At 39.1% G+C, this 18571-nt stretch overlaps 1 protein-coding gene across 5 annotated transcripts in view; it reads right to left on the minus strand.

The window, feature by feature from the left end:
- arhgef25a (Rho guanine nucleotide exchange factor (GEF) 25a) overlaps window positions 1-18571 on the minus strand; it is a 73680-nt gene that overhangs the window by 52806 nt on the left and 2303 nt on the right. For 3 of the 5 annotated variants that reach the window (XM_034311860.2, XM_026920780.3, XM_026920779.3), the window contains exon 2: window positions 15760-15895. In XM_034311860.2, coding sequence (XP_034167751.2) covers window positions 15760-15895 — 136 coding nt within the window. Of the gene's footprint in view, window positions 1-874; window positions 4940-15759; window positions 15896-18571 lie in introns of those variants that run through there. The other 2 variants (XM_034311862.2, XM_026920782.3) reach the window with 2 other exon arrangements.

The following is an 18571-nucleotide window of genomic DNA, read 5'->3' on the forward strand; positions in this document are numbered from 1 at the left end:
GTGGCTGAGAATGATGTATTTTGTGTGTGTGTGTGAGTGTGTGTGTGTATGCGTGTGTGTGTTGTGTTCCTGGATGATTATTTGGATATTACAAGCAAGTTCTCTTCTTTTGTTGTTACTACCAACTGCAGTTACATCATACATCCCACTGTTTTACTGAAACACACAAAATGTGAGTTCCTCAAAGACAGAATTACAGGGTATTCAGTAATTGGCTGAAAAATTAAAGGCGTACAGCCAGGAGGCAAAAAAAAGGCAGGAAGACCAAAAGCACAGGGTTTTAATCCTGCTGTTGGAGAGGAAGGAATTTTTCTCTGTGCCCCGGTCCCCTACTGTTTCATAAACCCATAACCCAATGTATGTGCTATACATAAGCATGCAGAATCGCCTCAGGGGGCTTACCACACACTACACTTCTATCTGCATACACACAACTAACTATACATATACAAGCAGCACTTGTGCATGTTCTAATACTCGTGCATGTGTGTATTGTTTTTGTTAGAGGAGTGAGAGGAAAAGCAAAAAGGAGAAGTGCGAAAAGAATCCGTAATCAGGAGAAGTGACAAGCATCTGTTGCTCTGGCTGAGAATGTGTGGATGTAGCCACAAACACACACACGCACGGCTATGCTTAATCACAAGTGCATGCCCACACTCCATCTCGAGAGGAGAGATAAGGAGACGGTGGGAGGGCATCTGTCAAAGCGGATTTAAAGTAAAGGAATCTGATGAGAAATGAAGAACAGATTAGGAGATGAAGAAAAAAGCTAAATATTAGACTGTATGCTTTTATGATCTCACAAGCAGTCAAAACACTTTAGCCAAGTTTCAAACAGCTGAAATGTTATGGTAAAAAAGCACACAGCTATTACCATCCGGTGCAGCGAGAACCAGAATGCAGGAGTCACTGACCTCTGACCCTGGCATAACAGCAGCCGCACTTTGCCAGGACTTTTCGGAACAAGTGTTGGCAGGCGCAGCCCCGGTGGTGGTGGGCGCCCTTCATGTTGTATCCCAATCACAGGCAGCCAATCTACCAGGAACCAGCATGACCCATGGCACCCACGCTCTCTCCCCCAGATACACGCACTCCTGCCCTGTCGAGTTAATCCCAAAGAGATAACTGAAGAACCTTGGCAGATAACAATGGGGGGACTTGATGATGAAAAAAATCAGTCCAGAAACCAGGTTTAGGTTTAGGTTTAGGTAGTCACAGCTTGTAAGTGAAAGAGTCAAGATTAGGCAAAAAGCTCAGCAAGCATTCTGCTTCTCTCTTCCCTCCATGTGCGGCAATCTTCCCTCTGCCCTCTTCTCTTCTGCTCAGTGCCTGGTCAAATGATCAGACAGCACCACTGGCTGAGAGCACGAGGTAGAAACAGAGAGAGACACAAGACGGGAGGGGGGAGGAGGTGGAGCTCCACTCGGCAACTCCAGTCACTGGCTAGTCCACAATACAGCTCCCACTCCCCTCATTTTTTTCTCCCCAACTCTCTTTACAGCTTGTGTTTTCTTTTAGGGTCTCACTTCCTGATGCTTTTTTTTAATCCTCATTGTATCATTTAGCCTTTGAGTATGTCACTTGGCAGATTCCTTATTCACTGCTTCCAGAGAGTCAGTCGGAAACCTGACACCATTCGAAGTCAGAACCAAAGATAAACATGCGTCAAAAATAGCTGCACATGTGTTTAATGATATAATTATATCTGCAGTGCAAGACAAGAGCTGTTGCTCTCATAGCCAGGCTGAATCTTGAGAGCTAGTGGAGGGTTTTATGTTGCTGTATACACAGAAGTGAGCTGATGGCAACAGAAGGACAATGCGACACACACTTGTGGCTAGTTTCTGACTGATTATGCCTGCTAATAGTCTTCTTAGAGTACTGATCAAAGGATTGAAGGAAAGGATACATTGTGTTGGTGATATTTAAATCCAACTTTGAAATTATGTCCAAATGAGCAAACAATAGGGTTTGGCAGTGTATATATGTACATATTAGGGCTGGGCAATATGCTATGACCCCATTTTTGGAAATTCTCTCAGGGTTCTCATTGTAAGTTTTCATTGTAGGCAATTATATTATTATCATTATTAATAATATTTGCAATAAACAATTCTTCTGCCACACAATGTAGTCTGTTATCGGTAAGCTTTGGTTGCTAGTAGACAAAGATTAGGACTTTCCATGGACACAACGATGGCTTAACGGTTTTATTGGTTTAAAACGATTAATTAACAGAATTCAAATATTGTGATGCGGTCACAGGTGTGCATATATAAAGGATTTTACAAGTTTCAAACATCAGAATTTTGAACCGAAACTATGCATTTTATAAATATAGTTCTGTTTTTATGTTGATTATATAAAGCCCTATGGAATCTTATAGGTTCTGGGGAATTTATGGAGGTGCCACTTCACGCCCGTTCTAACTTTCTGGTCTTTAGGTGTCCTCTATGGCAGTAAATGGAATATGGACAGGTTTCTCATGGGATTCCATATATACCCCCATGATGTCCCACAAACACACCACAGCATCTCATGGGAGTGCCATTCATGACCCATAGATTCCAATGAGAATCCCATGGGAATTTTCCAATGACTAGACAGATAGAAGCCAGTTTTACTTATTCAGATGAAATTGTCAGTGCTGAGCTTGCTAGCTAGTCTTTATTTCATCTGAATATACATTTATTAAATTATGCTTTAAGATTTGTTCAGTTTAGTTACATAGCAAAAACCTGACATTTCCATGATATCAACACTAATCATGTAATAACATAAACTGAACTCATGAACTAATCATGTAATAAACATAAACTAATGCCAAATTGTTAGTACCCAACAAAGCAGTAGGACTCCCCCACCTCCTAAATCTCTATTTAACCCCTGACCCTGTGCTGAAAGTGACAAAAACAGATAGAGATAATGCAAGATAACCAAAGCAACAATCGCATAACAGTAGCCTGGTGATATGTGAGGAAGCGATATGTGCTACTTTAATAGAACTCAGTCATGAGAAAGCAAAACATACAAAACCTTGATTTATTCATGTTTTGTAAACTAGATTTTGTAGCTTTTGTTTGGTAAATGCCTGCGAAGCACGCTGTTTTGTACTTTTGGCTCATTATTGTTGTGGTGTTATTAATAGTAGACGTTAAAGACAATTATACCACAGCACTGTTGAATTCTCAATTCTGATTGGCCAGAAGGTGTTGATTAATTTTCTATAACGGCAGCTCTGACAGTAATTCCAGCTGCAAGGCAAATCACAGTCTTATATTAAAGCACTCATTTTTATATGTTTTCTATATGTATATTTTATATATGTATTTTCTACTTGTATGGCTCACATAACTGAATTTTAAAAAGTGTGTAGTTTTCTGTGAGAAGATGTATATTTAGCATTTTTTTTGGAAGGAGTCTGTAGTGTCAGTGCTTTGCAACAGTCAGAGCTAATTTTATTACTTTAAACTTTCCAACACAGAAAATCGTCACAGAAAAAAAAATTTAAAAGACAGAGAAAGGGAAACAAGAAAATTCACCAACATTAAACCTAACTACAAATGTAGCCTGTATTTAATTAATAAATAATTGCACTTGTTGGCAAATGATATATGCTATGCTATAGTATAAGAAGAATAAAACACTCCAGGACCTGTTGTTACTAGACTTCAGACACCATCCCAACGTATATTTTCCTTTAACAGAACAGCCATCGTATTTCCTTCCTTACATTATACATATATAATCATAGTTTTCTATTTTTTTTTAATGTTTAATGTTGCCACTTTGTTAACAAAACCTAAATGTTGTGATATGCATTGTGTATCATGAATATGTCTTCAAGTATTATGATATATGCTATATAGCCCACCCATAAGCACATATGGGTAACAATTCAGTGACATTTCAACACAAACTATGTGACAGGTTGAGGGGGGAAGCAGGTTAGGAGAGAATTCCTGCCTAATTGAGCCAGCATGTGTGCTTGGGGGGAAAGTGTATGTGTGTGTGTGTGTGTATGTGTGTGTGTAGGAATGCAGGCTAATGCAAGCTACGGTGAGAGAAGTTCATGAGACAGAGCGTGTCTGTACATTGTGCTGAGTGAATCCCTCATCCTCCTCCTCTCATCCATCTACATTGTTTCTCACTCCCTCATTCTTTTCACTCTTCTCCCATTCTTCCTTTTGCTCTCTCTCTCTTTCTCTCTCTCTCTCTCTCTCTCTGCAAACTTTCTCACACCCCCTCTAGTCCCTCTAGAGTCCAATTACTGAACACAACAGAACTGAGACGTTTCATGTACAGGCTAGAGACCGTTTTCTCCTCTCATCCTTATTCGAGTGTGGGCTCAGTATCAATGCAAAGTAACAGTATCACAATAAAGCAAGTCATCCAGGGAATTAATCAGGTAAGCTTGGATAATTACAGGCTCTCCCTGTAGCGTTACCTGTAAAGCCACACCCACAAAACAAAAAAAAAAACCTGAACGCTAGCACAAGCGAAGCTTACGGAATTGACAGACGACATGGCTGATAGTTCAGGACCCTGGAGCTGTAAAATATATTCAGTAAATGCGCCTTATTTTTGATGAAACGTCCGAACCCTATAATTCCAAGGTCCCGAAATATTACAAAGAGCCCTGAGCAGATTCATAACTATATAGTTATTATATACAAGCACAATGCTGATAATGCTCTTTAAGATCACTGAGTTAGAAAAAATGAAAAAAAATTAAAAGAAAATGGGTAGAAGGAACTCTTTTGGTATTTTTCATGCTGTTACACATTAATGTTTGAGATGACTTAGGTGCATCTTACCAACACTTGTTGATAAACTGGTAATAGATATATATCTATTAAACACTTACAGAAATATACCTATTAACACACTTACAGAAATATACCTATTAACACACTTATAGAAAAAACTATAAATACCTATCTGGTATTTATCACACCAGATGGTAATTGTCTCTAAGTTCTGACTTAGATGTAGTTGTTGTTATAGTGTTTAGAGTGTATAGATATTTTTATCAAATTTCCTTGAGTATTAGGAAGTATATAGAAGTAAGGGCCAAAACAGTAATATAACTCTTTCAGCACAAAGAAACAAATCGGACATTTCCAAAAACTAGTACACATTATTGAATAATGTGCCATAAGTGTCAAAAACAAGATGCAAGTGTCAAATGACTGACTGTGATGAGTTTATAATAACCATGACGGATGTGTCTGTATAATCCCAGCCCTGGCACACACAGTTCTGTGTTGCTCTTATTGATTTTTCTTATGGAGAAGTTTTCGGTGAGATGTTTATTTAGCATTTCTGGATGGAGTCTCCAGTGTTAGCACTTTGTAATGCTAGTCAGAACTAAAGCTGTAACTTTATATTTTCAAAGCCTTAACAGAAGGCTCTGCAGTTGCTCTGTAAACTAGTTTTATCATTAAAAATTAAACATAACTACAAATAGAATAAAACATACAATGTGTTGTTTTTACTAAGTAAATAAATGTAATCATTGGACAAAATGATATATGATATAAGAGGAATAAAACATTTCAGGACGTGCTGATATTGGAAAATAATCAACTTTGGACACCATCCCACTGATTATTTTCCAATAACAGCACACCCCATCGTGTTTTCTTCCTTACATGAATATGTCTTCAAGTATATGGCCAGCCCTGGCACACACCGGTCTGTCTTTTTTTTTTAGCTGTAATGCACATCCATAAAAACTCACCTACTTACTCACTCATGTTTAACAGGTGAAAGACACTCTACCAGGGAAATGATAACTAGAGATATGGCAAGACATAAATCACTTTTATATATAATAATCATATTTGTCATCTGAGTGACACCAATTCATTAACCAAATACCACTAGAGCTGTAATATTCACATTACAGACACAGAGCTGTTCAGTGGGTTCCACTTTAATTACATAAACTAGCTGTTAAAAGCAGAATGATTTCCACGTTTGAACAAGAATACGCTTTGGTTATTTCATCAAGAAATGTTGACAGGTCAGTCACTCGAATATTCAGCCCTGACCTGCGTTGTTTAGCCGAGTTGTAGCAAAAGAGCACCAGGCTGCTCTGTAAATGTGCTGCTTCGCATCAGTGACACTGCACACCCTCGTTTTTTCAATGCTCAAGTTCTGCTGTTAAAAAGAAAGCCTTGAAAACATCACATAGTCTGTAGCATCAGAAATTGGGAAATTCATAACAATTCAATCAGTCCACTGATTTTCCCAGACTAAACGGAGTCAAGCTGTAAGCAAAAGGTAATCACACACACACACACACACACCAAGAACATCTTGTGCATCCTCACATGCTATGACTGTGCATGGTCCTGATGGTACCTAGAAAGACGAAAGAAAGTAAGAAACTGAGATAACTCTGAGTGAAACCTCAGAGGATTGTGGGTAATGAAAAATTCTCATCACAGAAGAGTGTGGGCAATAAAACATTCCCCACCACTGATAGGCATATATAACATAAATCCAGCTCCTACACTGTGGAACCGTATCCACCCACTCTCTCTCTCCCTCTCTCTCTCTCTCTCTCTCTCTCTCACTCTCTCCACACAACCCTTTTTATCATACATTCAAACAAACACTCTCAGAACACATAAGAATTTAATAATAAGTTCATAAAACTGCCCATGCAGCAGTAATTGGGGACATATGTAGGCGATAAATAGGATTGAGTACAAGTTTATTTTTCCAACTAATATCATATTACTCCTGTGAAGATTGATGACATTAAAGAAAACACACACACACACGCACACTCGCACACTGAAAGGCTAAACAGATTAAATCAAAGAGATCTGATTGCATAGTAAAAGACTGGTGAATATCATTTAAATATGTGAGAAGAATACAATTTATTACTAACGATTCAAAGTAATTAACTGTTCACATCCTTACATACCATAGGATTATATAATCCGCAGGAAGACGTTTGAGAAGCTTGTGTGCTGCATGATGTAATTGAGTGCATTATGAATTGTCATCAGTAGGGGGTGTGTGTGCTATAACACAGCTGTTTGCCTCACTTCCTTCAGCGTTTGGTTATCTCTTAAAAGCCATGCTAGCAATAGAGGACTCAGCACTATCAGTGAGTGGTCAATAAATATGTGCAGTGTTAACAGCAGCTTATAAAGAATTTATGCACATGGTGTAATACAAAACATCCAAGGATGAAGCATCTGCTGGTGTTGAAGCTCAAGTCTGAAATCCCCAAAGATATGAATTACATAACGATATAGATACTCTCCGTAGGTTCTTCATTATACACTCACCAGCCATCTGCTCATTCATGCAATTATCCATTCAGCCAATCTTGTGGCAGCTGTGCAATGCATAAAACCATGCAGATATGGGTCAAGGGCTTCAGTTAAGGTTCACATCAAATATCAGAATGAGGAAAAAGTGTGATCCTTCTGACTTTAACCATGGCATGGTTGTTGGTGCCAGATGGGCTGGTTTGAGTATTTCAGTAACTGCTGATCTTCTGGGATTTTCACACACAACAGTCTCAAGGTTTACACAGAATGGTGCAGAAAAACAAGAAACATCTAGTGAGCTGCAGTACTGCAGGCAGAAACTCCTTGTTGATGAGAGGTCAGAGGAGAATGGTCAAGCTGACAGGAAGGCTACGGTAACTCAAATAAGCACTCTTTACAACTGTGGTGGGCAGAAAAGCATCTCAGAGCACGTAGCATGTCAAACCGTGAGGCAGATGGCCTGCAGCAGCCGAGGACCACATCGGGTTCCACTCCTGTCAACCAAGAACAGGAATCTGAGGCTACACTGGGTACAGGCTCACGCAAAACACTGGACAGTCTTTTTCCAATCTAGACAAAGATCTGATGAAATCCAATGTGATGTTAACATTAACTGAAGCTCTTGATTGGAAAAATTGCATGAATGAGTATGTGTACACGTGTGAGCATACAGACATAATGTTATATATAGTGCTCAAAAATCTGAAATGAAAATAATGCAGTTATAAGTCATAATGTTGAATAGAAATGGACTGCATATGTGATGGTTTTAAGTATATGGAAAATGTGTATATGTTAGTATTCAGTAATAAAGCTCCTGCTCTCTGGTGCACTCATTTAATCTCTCTCTCTCTCTCTCTCCTTTTCTCTCTCTCACACACACAGACACATATGTACTCTAAAGACAGATGTGCAAGCCGCGCCAACCACCGCCATTTGAGGTGGCTAAAGATGTAAGTATCTGAACAAGCTCCCAGTTCTCAGAAGACTGGATTAATGGTCCTGTTTGTGTGCCCAGGAGCTGAGCAGCATGGCGCGGAGTGGGGTCACGGCTGCAGCAACAGCTCTTCTTTTCTTCATCCCTTCATACTTCACCCTGGGTCTGCTGCGTGCATTTAAATCCCATTCAATTCAGCCTGCCCCCCCCAACAGCCAGACTGCTTGATCCCCAGCGGAAATCAAATCCTTAGCTCATAAATCACAAAAGGTCAAGTCATCCGCACAGAAATGGGCTTCTGGAAAAGCCATAAGCGACACGGTGAAGCTGATGTTTTTCGAAACAGTGGAGCCTGACACTCCTTCCTGAGCATTAATCAAGGCTGTAACAGGTCAAGACCTAGATCCTCTAGCAAACCCACTGCTGAGTGAGATAGCCTGCCTGGTCAGAGAGTCTGAATGAATCTTAACTGACTTGAAGCTATAAAACATGTATAGATGAAAGCAGAAAGAAAGTACAGTACGAAAGTAAAGAGAAAGAAAGTAAGAAATTAAATTTAAACATTTTTACATTTGTTCCACATTTCTGTATTTAAAGGTATAAAATGTCATTGTAAAAAATATTTCGAAACCTAGAGTGATCATAGAATTTCAAAGATACAGAAACTGTGTTTCACAACATTTCTCAAAGGACCTGGCATGTTTCTTCATTTTTTCAGCTCAGAAACAGGGTCTGCTTCAAGCCACAACAGAGCTGCTCAGTTTCCTTAAAAGACAACATACAATGCATAAATAGTTCAATTCAGTTGCGATTGCAATTCACTTCATAGGCAGCAGGGGGCTCTTAAAATTACAAACTGCTCCTTTAATACAATCAGTCCATGTTGGGTGACCTGAGAGGAAAGGACTGATGACCATCATCATTATTGCAGTTAACCAAAGTACAGCCAGTAGAGAGCAAGACTGCATACTGTATGTTCCTATGTTAAAGATAAATAATCAATGACAGGGTGGTGTGATGCAGTCCAATATGAAACATAGTTACTGCTTTAACCACCGCAAAGTTGGACACTGGAGACATTGGAGACTTCTTCCATAGGGCAGTGGTGGTTCAACGGTTAAGACTCCAAGGTGCTGATCTCAAAGTCAGGGGTTCCAGCAGCACCAAGCTGGCCCAAGCTGGTCCTTAACTCTATATGCTCCAGAGGCACTGTATCATGGCTGACCCTGCACTCTGATTTCAGCTTCCTAACAACCTGGGATATGTGGAGAAAAGAATTTCACTGTGCTGTAATTTATATGTGACAAATAAAGGCTTCTATAAGTGTCTCCTCACACATCACCATATCAAACAATTATACTTTAGTAAATAACAACAATAACATATACTCAACACTTTCTGAGCAATTAAATATGGTTAATGAGTCCCTTAATTAAATGTGGTAGTTTAATTCTTCACATAGAGTCCAAGTGATGGACAGAAACCAAACCAAGAGGCTGTAAACATAAGTAAACATGGTAGCACAGATAGTAACACAGATGGTTAGAGGACAGTGTAGGACACTGAAAGACTGTGTGTTTCCTCCACAATCGCTCCTCACCAGAAGGATAAATTCTCCAGCACTATACTGAGGCTATAAGCCTACTGTGAACCCCAGACATAACAAACTAAGATCCAAATTGAGAGCTAGAGAGTTTTTATATTAATCCACTGTCTCGCTTCACTCTTTCTCTCTCTCTCTCTCTCTCTCTCTGATTTTCTGTCTGTTTGTCTTTTTCTGGCATAGCTAAAACCCAATTCAGTATTGCTTGCACAGAGAGCAATGGAAGGCTAGGTTAGAAGCACTAATCCAGCGCCATGGGGTCCAACTCATTTTATGTAGTGTAAACTGTTTACTAGCTTGTCTGCAAATCCCATGCATAAGTCCACAAGATGTATGTTTTTTCACACAACCACACCCACCTACTTTCAGACACACAAACACACATGTACTACCCCACATAACGTACATAAAGGTACAGGGGAGTAAGTACCAAGTGGTGCCTTTCACAGCCCCTCTTGGGCTCAGTACCCATCATCCCCATCTACCATCAGTCCCACACACATCGAGCCTCAAACAAGTCTCCACACATGCATTAAATCTACCACCTCTTTTTTTCATACAGTTCAGAAATTTTCCAGCAGATGTTATCTTATATAAACACAATCCACACAACTTTCTTGTCTGAATTCTGGAAACAAAATGAAGCCCTCACAGATTACGTAAGACATTCTGACTCCAACTGTGACCTAGTGTCATCGCCTTATAAAGCATCACTCTTACAAGCATCTCATTAAAGTCCTGCACTGAGCAACGCATCGATTCTTCCGCCTCCTCTCTCCAGCATTTCACTGCAGTTGGTCCTATGGTACATGCTGAAAAAGACTAATGTGTACAGAAAGAAGGAAAATATTTTGGGATTCTTTCTCAGACCAGTCCAAGATACCACAGTTTCTCTGTGGGCCTGAGGGATGGGTGGTGAACCCTGTGGCCTGTAAGGATGACACCTGGTCAGTGTCAGAAGACTCCGACAGAAGAAAACCCCCGATCCCAATGACCTGGATCAAAGCTATACCTCCAAATGGACAGTTCATCAAAGGGACTTGGCTGTGTACTTTGTGGGAACCTTAAGACGCATCCCAGACCTTGCTGACTGTTCCACTGAATCATATAGTATAAATTCACAACTAGAGTATGTATAAAAACAATCAGATGCTTTTTTTTTTTTTACATTTACAGTCAGGGTCATAAGTTTACATACGCCTTGCAGAATCTGCAAAATGTTAATAATTAAAAAAAAAAAAAGAGGGATCATAAAAATTGCATTTTGTTTTTAATAAGTACTGCCCTATGCTATGTTTGTCCTGAGCAGTTAAACTGCCCACTGTTCTTCACAAAAATCCTCCAGGTACTGCACAATATTCGCTTTTCCAGCATCTTCTGCATATTTCTCCCCTTTCCATCAGTAGCTATATGATGTTGAGATCCATCTTTCCCACTGAGGACAACTGAGGGACTCGTACACAACTATTATGCAAAGGTTTATTGATTCTCAAGAAGGCAACACGATACATTAAGGGCCAGGAGGTGTAAAACTTTGAACAGGATGATGGGTGTAAATTGTTATTTCACCATGTTCACTGGCCTGTCTTTTTTTCTGTCTGTAGAAGTTAATAAAAATGCAGCTTGTCATGTTACAGAGACATCAGAATGCCAAAGTCCTCTTTCCTGAAGACCTTCTCAATTCTGATACTGGAGACTACTTCCATAAATTTTTAATAAATGGCTCCTTACAGATAACAGATAACAGATAACGTCACCATATCAATAATTTCTTTGAAAAATCAACATGTTTTTAATCATCTTATTATTAATCTGAGATTATGTGCAACATCTCCCATACAAGCCCCTGTGAATTAGCTGTTACTATAGAAACAATAACATGAAAGACCGCATTAATATAAACCTCTGATTTGAATAATAGAGCTGCTGTTATAGAAAATTAATTGACGTTCCAACATTCTAACCAATCAGATTTGAGAATTCAAAAGCATTATGGTGGATATATGGCTGAAAATGTACAAGAACGACACGGTTTTTGCCCGAGAGAATTAAAATGTAGAAAAATTTGGACCCAGAAGTTTCCGTGTTTTTCTCAAGGACTTTTCCACTACAGACTTGAGAGACTGACTGAAAGCACATCTTAGTCATTACGCAGACCATGTATAATAGTTTTATACTTTTTATTGTTTGTTTTATTTATTCTCCACTGAAGTTTGTGAAGTCTTATTGAAAGACCTGGCTTGTTATAATGACCTTTTAGGTTTTTTTAATAAGAATTAATTAATAATGCTTGTAATGAATGGTTTTTTAATTTTTAAAAGCAAAAATGGCAAAATCTTTTTTTATAATTTATGCACAAGTACAAAAAGGCGAATTAATCAGTGTCGAGCCCTGAATTTTGTTTCGATTTTGGCCAGTATACCACCAAATATAATGATATTCAGTTTATGCACATGTGGTGAAAGATAAAAGGAGGAGTATGGCTCTGTGGTGCATTTGACACAGGCTCATCCTGCTCATAGAGGCGTCTGAATGCTTTACAGCTGACGTTTCGGGCCGTCTGTTTTGGCCTGCAGCCCAGAGCAGAGGCGCTGAGAACAGCAGTCTATCAAAATGTCATCCACTCAGGAGCAATGACCTGGGTGCCTGTCTGCTCTCCATAGCAAACCCAGTTTATTTTCAAGCCAAAAAGTTTAGACTTCTACTTTAATTACATACACTCTCATTGTTTTAACACTGACATCTGCTTCTTATTTTCTGACACATAGTTTAGATTGCTAACTGGGATCTCATGTGAACTGCAAGGCAGGTGGTAGATAATAGATTACTAAGTTAGTCTATGGTCTAATCATAATTGGATAAGTACTGAAATAGCTATGTTACACCTACTTACTCATACAAATATATGCAACATTAAAGCCTGACGCATGCAAATGCGATTTCAGAGCAGGCCTGCTGAAAAACTGTGGTAGCCCTTTTAAGGTCAGGCCTGGCTTAGCCACCAGGTCCCCTGAGAGGCCCAGCTGTAGATTCCGGTAGCTGCTTTTTTTAAAGGTTATGCAAGGATATAATGAATCATAAACTTATGAATGAGTGAATGTTCCATAAAAGGCATGTCATTAAATTGTCCTTTTGAGCAGGGGTGTCAAACTCATTTTAGGTAACAGGCCACATTACACTTAGTTCAATGTCAAGTGAGCTAGACATCAGTTTAGTAGACCAATAACATATCAACAACTTCTCTTAAATGTGTTCATGTACTTTCTGAACATATAAATGGACTGAATATAGGAACATAAGTATCACCCACAAAACTGATGACTGCAGTTCATTACCAAAGGGGGAAAAATCCAAATTATGGTTTTACTTAATTGGGATTATATGTCATGTATCTACACACAATAGTCTATAATATTGAAGCAGACATAAAATTCAATATAGGCTGTAAAATAATAAAATGTACAAGTTAGTACAAATAGCATAAGTATTTACCCCCATTGCTGTGAAACCCCTAAATTAGATCACTTTTAAAGAGACGTGGTTATAGCATCAAAATAACTTTCTAGCTTGCTAATGAGAAATTACATATCTTTAGCATACAGTATTTTGTCAGTAGCTGTGTTTATTGCTCTGATTCACTTGGTGGGCCAGTTTACAACCCTGGCAAAAATTTAATACCTCATCTAAAAACCTTGTCTGGAATCTATTCACTATTGATCAGTGACAAGTGGCTGCTGAAAGTAATATACAGTAGCCAAGCAGGAGTACAAAGTTTTGCTTAATTATTTCTTTCACACATTCTTTTATAAACTTTTCAGCATAATACTAACCACACTGGCAAGATTATGACATGCAAAAGAAAGATGAGAAAGCAGTAACTGATTACATGTGAGTATGAAAATCCCATGGAAAATTGGGACATGGAAAGATTACGCGTCCAGCATTGGTGAATAGACTGCAATTCCCAGAAGCCTTATTGGAAACTATTGAAGACAAATTCTAAATCTGAACACATTTCCACAACTCTTCTTCCCTTTAATTCTCCAAGAGTTCTGCACCCTATAGCCTGCTCTCTTAGCTTATTCCCACTTCTGCAGGGTTTGTGATTCTTAGAAAATACGTAACTTGGTAACTGGCTGTTTCCTGTTGCTGTGTATCTAAGCTTTCTGCTCTGACAAGGATCAGCTATCGTTGATGCACTCAGCACAACCTTGCCTGTTATAAAAGCTGCTAAATGACTCGATCCAAATTTGAGGAGCTGGCTTATTCTGTTCATGGGTGGGCTGTAAAGTTTGCTGAGTGAAAGAGGGGATTTGAGGGAGAAATATAAATATTAAGGAACACCAGCAGCATGGTACACTGCATTGGCATAAGAAAAGGTAAAGAATGAGTGGGAGAAAGAGTGGGACAGTCTCACTTCAAAATGCAGTGTCTGCTTGTGATTTAGAGAATACTTGCACAGTCCTGTGATTCCAGTGAAGCCACCAGCAGGCATATTGTTCCTAATCTTTAACAGATGGGTGGTCTCCAGTCCTTCCATCCTTCTCTGAAGTAACGAGAGCTGGGGCCTCCTCATCCTCAGCAAGGTATGGAAACTCCACCCTGCCCTTTCAAATCTTATTAATGGGCCACTTAAATTGCATTATCAAGAGAAAGACATCTTTGAATAAAGCAAGGCTGGTCTTGAGACCTTTCATTAAAGTAGATACAGTTTGTAAACCATTACAGAGTTGTCAGCAATTAAATCCACAGCTTAGGCACAGCTTTGAGAAATCTGAACCCACATAATCCTGTGTAATTAGTGTGCAGGGAAACTCACGTCAGCAAAAGACAACACTGGCTGGTTGTGGTATGGCTTAACGTAACATTTAGTCGATGAAGTTTTGGCAGCATAAACCATATAAGTGGTCTCATTTGAAATAAACTTTGTCATCATTTTCACCCCCGCCATACGCAGCACTTTGTATGTCAGCTCACCATCTGTCCATATGGTGCAAACCCTAGTACCCTGTTCCCTCAAGGCAGTTACAAAGCTCCTTTTGTTCCATTGCACTCAAGGAAAGAGTGAATGCACGCAAACATTTCCTAGGCAAAATAACTATGGCTGCATTCGATAGGCTTTTTTTCTGACTTTGGGGAAAGGCAAGCTTAGCTGCCTCTTCCAGGCATCTGGAAGTTGTTCTCAGCAGCCACTCATAAGATTTTTCTATCAAACATTAGCGGCCAGTCTGATTATCAGCACAGGCTGTACAGTTAAAAGGGTGTGGTTCATTAACCTCAGGATTACCACTGTAACAAATCCAATCTGATAAAACCCATGCTACCTCTACTTATCTCCACAAAGCACAGTCACACACACATCAAAACCAAAACGTACGGATTATCTCTTAATTGTGTGATTTGACTGCAAAGCTAACGTTGCAGGTCAAGAATGAGCTGTTCTAACATCAGATCTTGTGCATGCATGAGATGTACTCATCTGAAACTATTATAATAATGTTTTGGTTCATGTTAATAGTCATAGGTGGATTTGTAAATATTTGTAAATATTTGGCAGCTTGCATACAATACAAGCCTGTCCAATGACAGAAATGCCGCTCCTAGTGGCTATTAAGAGTAATGATGGGCTTGTCAGCAAGAGCTATTGCCTGGTCATGCTAATAGCTTTTGGCTGATCAACACTGTGAATCATGTCAGATAGAGTGGAGGGTAGATGATGCTAGAATCATTAACTCTCACTGTGGAGGAGATATGTCTATCCTTGACTCATGTACAGAGTAACTTTGCTATTTCTGTTGACTGCAGCATTTCACTATTCTGTTCTCGGCTGAATCTGGAAACTTTACCACTGTCAGATATGATGGATTAAAATCTTGTCCAAGTTGAGCTGAGCAGGACCAAATAAGGCCTCTAAATCTTACCTTCTTTGTCCCTTTGCCCTCTCTCAGGGCTGTCCCGAGATGCCTGCTCCCACTCAAGCCTTTCCTGATCCCACTGAGACTGGCCGGCTGCCTTTTGTTCGCCATCCACTGGCAGCTCCTCTATGCTCTCTGAGTTCTGCAAAAACACATGAGAACATAAATGCAGGAAAAATACCTGCAAAATCAGTTTCCTTTCATAAAATTTACAATATTAAACCCAACACTTGCCTTCATATTTGCGTCAATTGTTGCATTTACATTTTATAATAGTGTTGTTCATGAGGTAGCAACTAAAAGACTATAAGTTTGAGTCAATACTAAAAGACTGTAAGTTTGGTGAGTGCTTTATGGCATCCAATCAATAGGCTTAGTAAAGGAAGTAGCCAATCTACTATACTGCAATTTGTGGAGCATAAATGCTCTGCTCTGCTATCTCATAATATGTCTCTTGCATCTATAACAGACTTTATTTTGGCAAAGTGAGTCTGAACTGTAAGTGTGCACTAAGTTGAGGTTTATTAGATTCTGGGAATATCTATAGCAAACAACTGCCTATAGCTAGCAGGAACCAGAGTCATGTCCAGAGTTACCGCTGCTAAGTAGATCCCTGACAATATATTCCTTCTTTAAATGTAGACCAGCTAGCTGCCTTACTAGTAAAGTTAAATAAAGTTAGTTATGAAGCTAAACATCCAAAACAAGCTAACATTAGCTAACCAATAGGCCAAGCTTATCTGTTACTCAACTTGTACCCTAGCTAACAGGAAATGAAAGATGAAGAGAGCACGTTGTTAGCACTTTGTTTATCTATTTTTTTTAAATCATCCTTGCCTTGTGTTTTCTTTTCATACTGTACTAACATCCCAACAGGGTTTTTAGACTGAAGGTACTTTTAGTCCCTGACCTAGTGAACTAGCATGAAGTTCCACTTCTGAAATCACTCTGGATAACAACATCTGCTATATGCTGTAAATGTAGACAGCCATAACAAGCTAACATTAGCTAACCACTAGAGCAAGCTTATCATTATTTATTTTATTCCCTAGCTAACATGTACCGCTATAACTAGTTAGCCAGTTTATTACTTAATATCTTATTTAATTTTAAGTCCATTGACTCGTGTGATTTCTTTTCTTGCTGTACTAACCTTCCCCTAACAGGGATTTAGCTCAATGGTATTCTTAGAGCTTGACCTGTTGAACTAGCATGAGGATGTGTTTTTGATAGAGACTACAAAGCACTTCTGTAAGTCACTCTGGATAAGGGTGTCTTTAAAGTGTTTTAAATGTAAATGTACATATATGCAGTTTAAAAAAAAAATACACAACTTGGGATCTTATTTACTTTGGAAAAAGGGCAACCCTGCTCACTAGATAGATAAGCTGCCTAGCGAACTTCAAAATATGCTTGAAGACTAACTAGCTAGCTACTTGATAATGATTTTACTAGTGAAATGTAATTGTTCTAAGTAGTCATTATAGAGAGTTCTATAATAGTAGTGCTAGCTGCCAGGTTTGCTACACTGCTAGGTGGCTCACATTAGATAGCTAATTACAAGTTACCAAAACTCAGTGTAAGTAAATACCTTGGATTGATATTCTTGGTAGGAATTTTCCAAATGGTCAAGTCACTCAGTCTTATTTAGCTTCTTTGCTAGAATCTTAACCGCCTCTTCACATCATGATCGTTGTTAAAGTAAGGAACATATCACTGCATTTTGTTCTGTTGCCCAGAGCACCATCCTGTTTTAATGTTTTCCTTTTAGTTTTGATTGCCTCCAAAGTTTACATGTATGCAAATAGTGATATGTCATAGGTCATCAAGGTCTCACAATATGGATTAATAGCAAAGTCCAGGAAATAGAAGCAGTTGCTGAACATATCACAACCTGAGTGATTAGAACACCACACTACCAGAGTGAAAATGTGCCGGCCATCTCAGAGTCCAAGGACAAGTAGTGCAAACATCTGAGAAAAGCCTTAAAAGCTTGTGGTTACCCAAAATTGGCTGTTGTCAAACCAGCAACAGGATCCAATGGGAACACCAGACCAATAACTGAAGAGGAAGAACAGAGCAAATGGAACAATAATACAATCCCCTATGTGGCAGGGTGTCAGAAAAACCAAGGAGGATTTTCAGTAAACACCATGCTCCAGAGTATGTCAAACCCAGCAACACGTTCAGACAGAAACAGTCCAGTGCCATGAGGAATGCACAGATCAGTACACTGCCGAAACAAAACAACCACTTCATTAGTGCATGTCCCAACACAGGAAGGCAAATTCCTGGACAAGGACAAGGTGCACTCTTTTGAGGTTGACAAAGTACGTTATGGACAGAGAAGCCAGCTAGTTTGAAAGAAGACTAAAGAGGCCACAACCATCTCTGAACAGAGAGGAAGGTCTGTGACACCACCTATTGCCCAATTATAGTGCTGACCTGACACGTTTAACACGGTGGTTTCACACCTCTAACCCTGATGTCACATCAATCTCATGACCTTACAGGTGAGAAAAACACTGTGTTTAAAGTGCAGTAATTTTCCCACCAAGTTCAGCATATTATGTCCTGTTAATATGGCCACTCATACTATCATAATTAAATAATAGTTTTAAATGAGTTTATAGTAGTATTTACTTTAATACTTCAGGGATTTAGCAAATCCCTCTTGTCTTTTAAAGATAAAATGGTATCATTGTATTGTTTTGTTTTATCCACCTCAGATAATTTGCTGTTAACACATGTCTTAAGGCGGATTATTTTGAACTTTTGTAGAACCATGTGCAGTATCACCAAGATAAGAGGAAAAATA

This window comes from Pangasianodon hypophthalmus, chromosome 16, assembly GCF_027358585.1.
Source record: "Pangasianodon hypophthalmus isolate fPanHyp1 chromosome 16, fPanHyp1.pri, whole genome shotgun sequence".
In the NCBI taxonomy this organism is placed as follows: Eukaryota; Metazoa; Chordata; class Actinopteri; order Siluriformes; family Pangasiidae; genus Pangasianodon; species Pangasianodon hypophthalmus.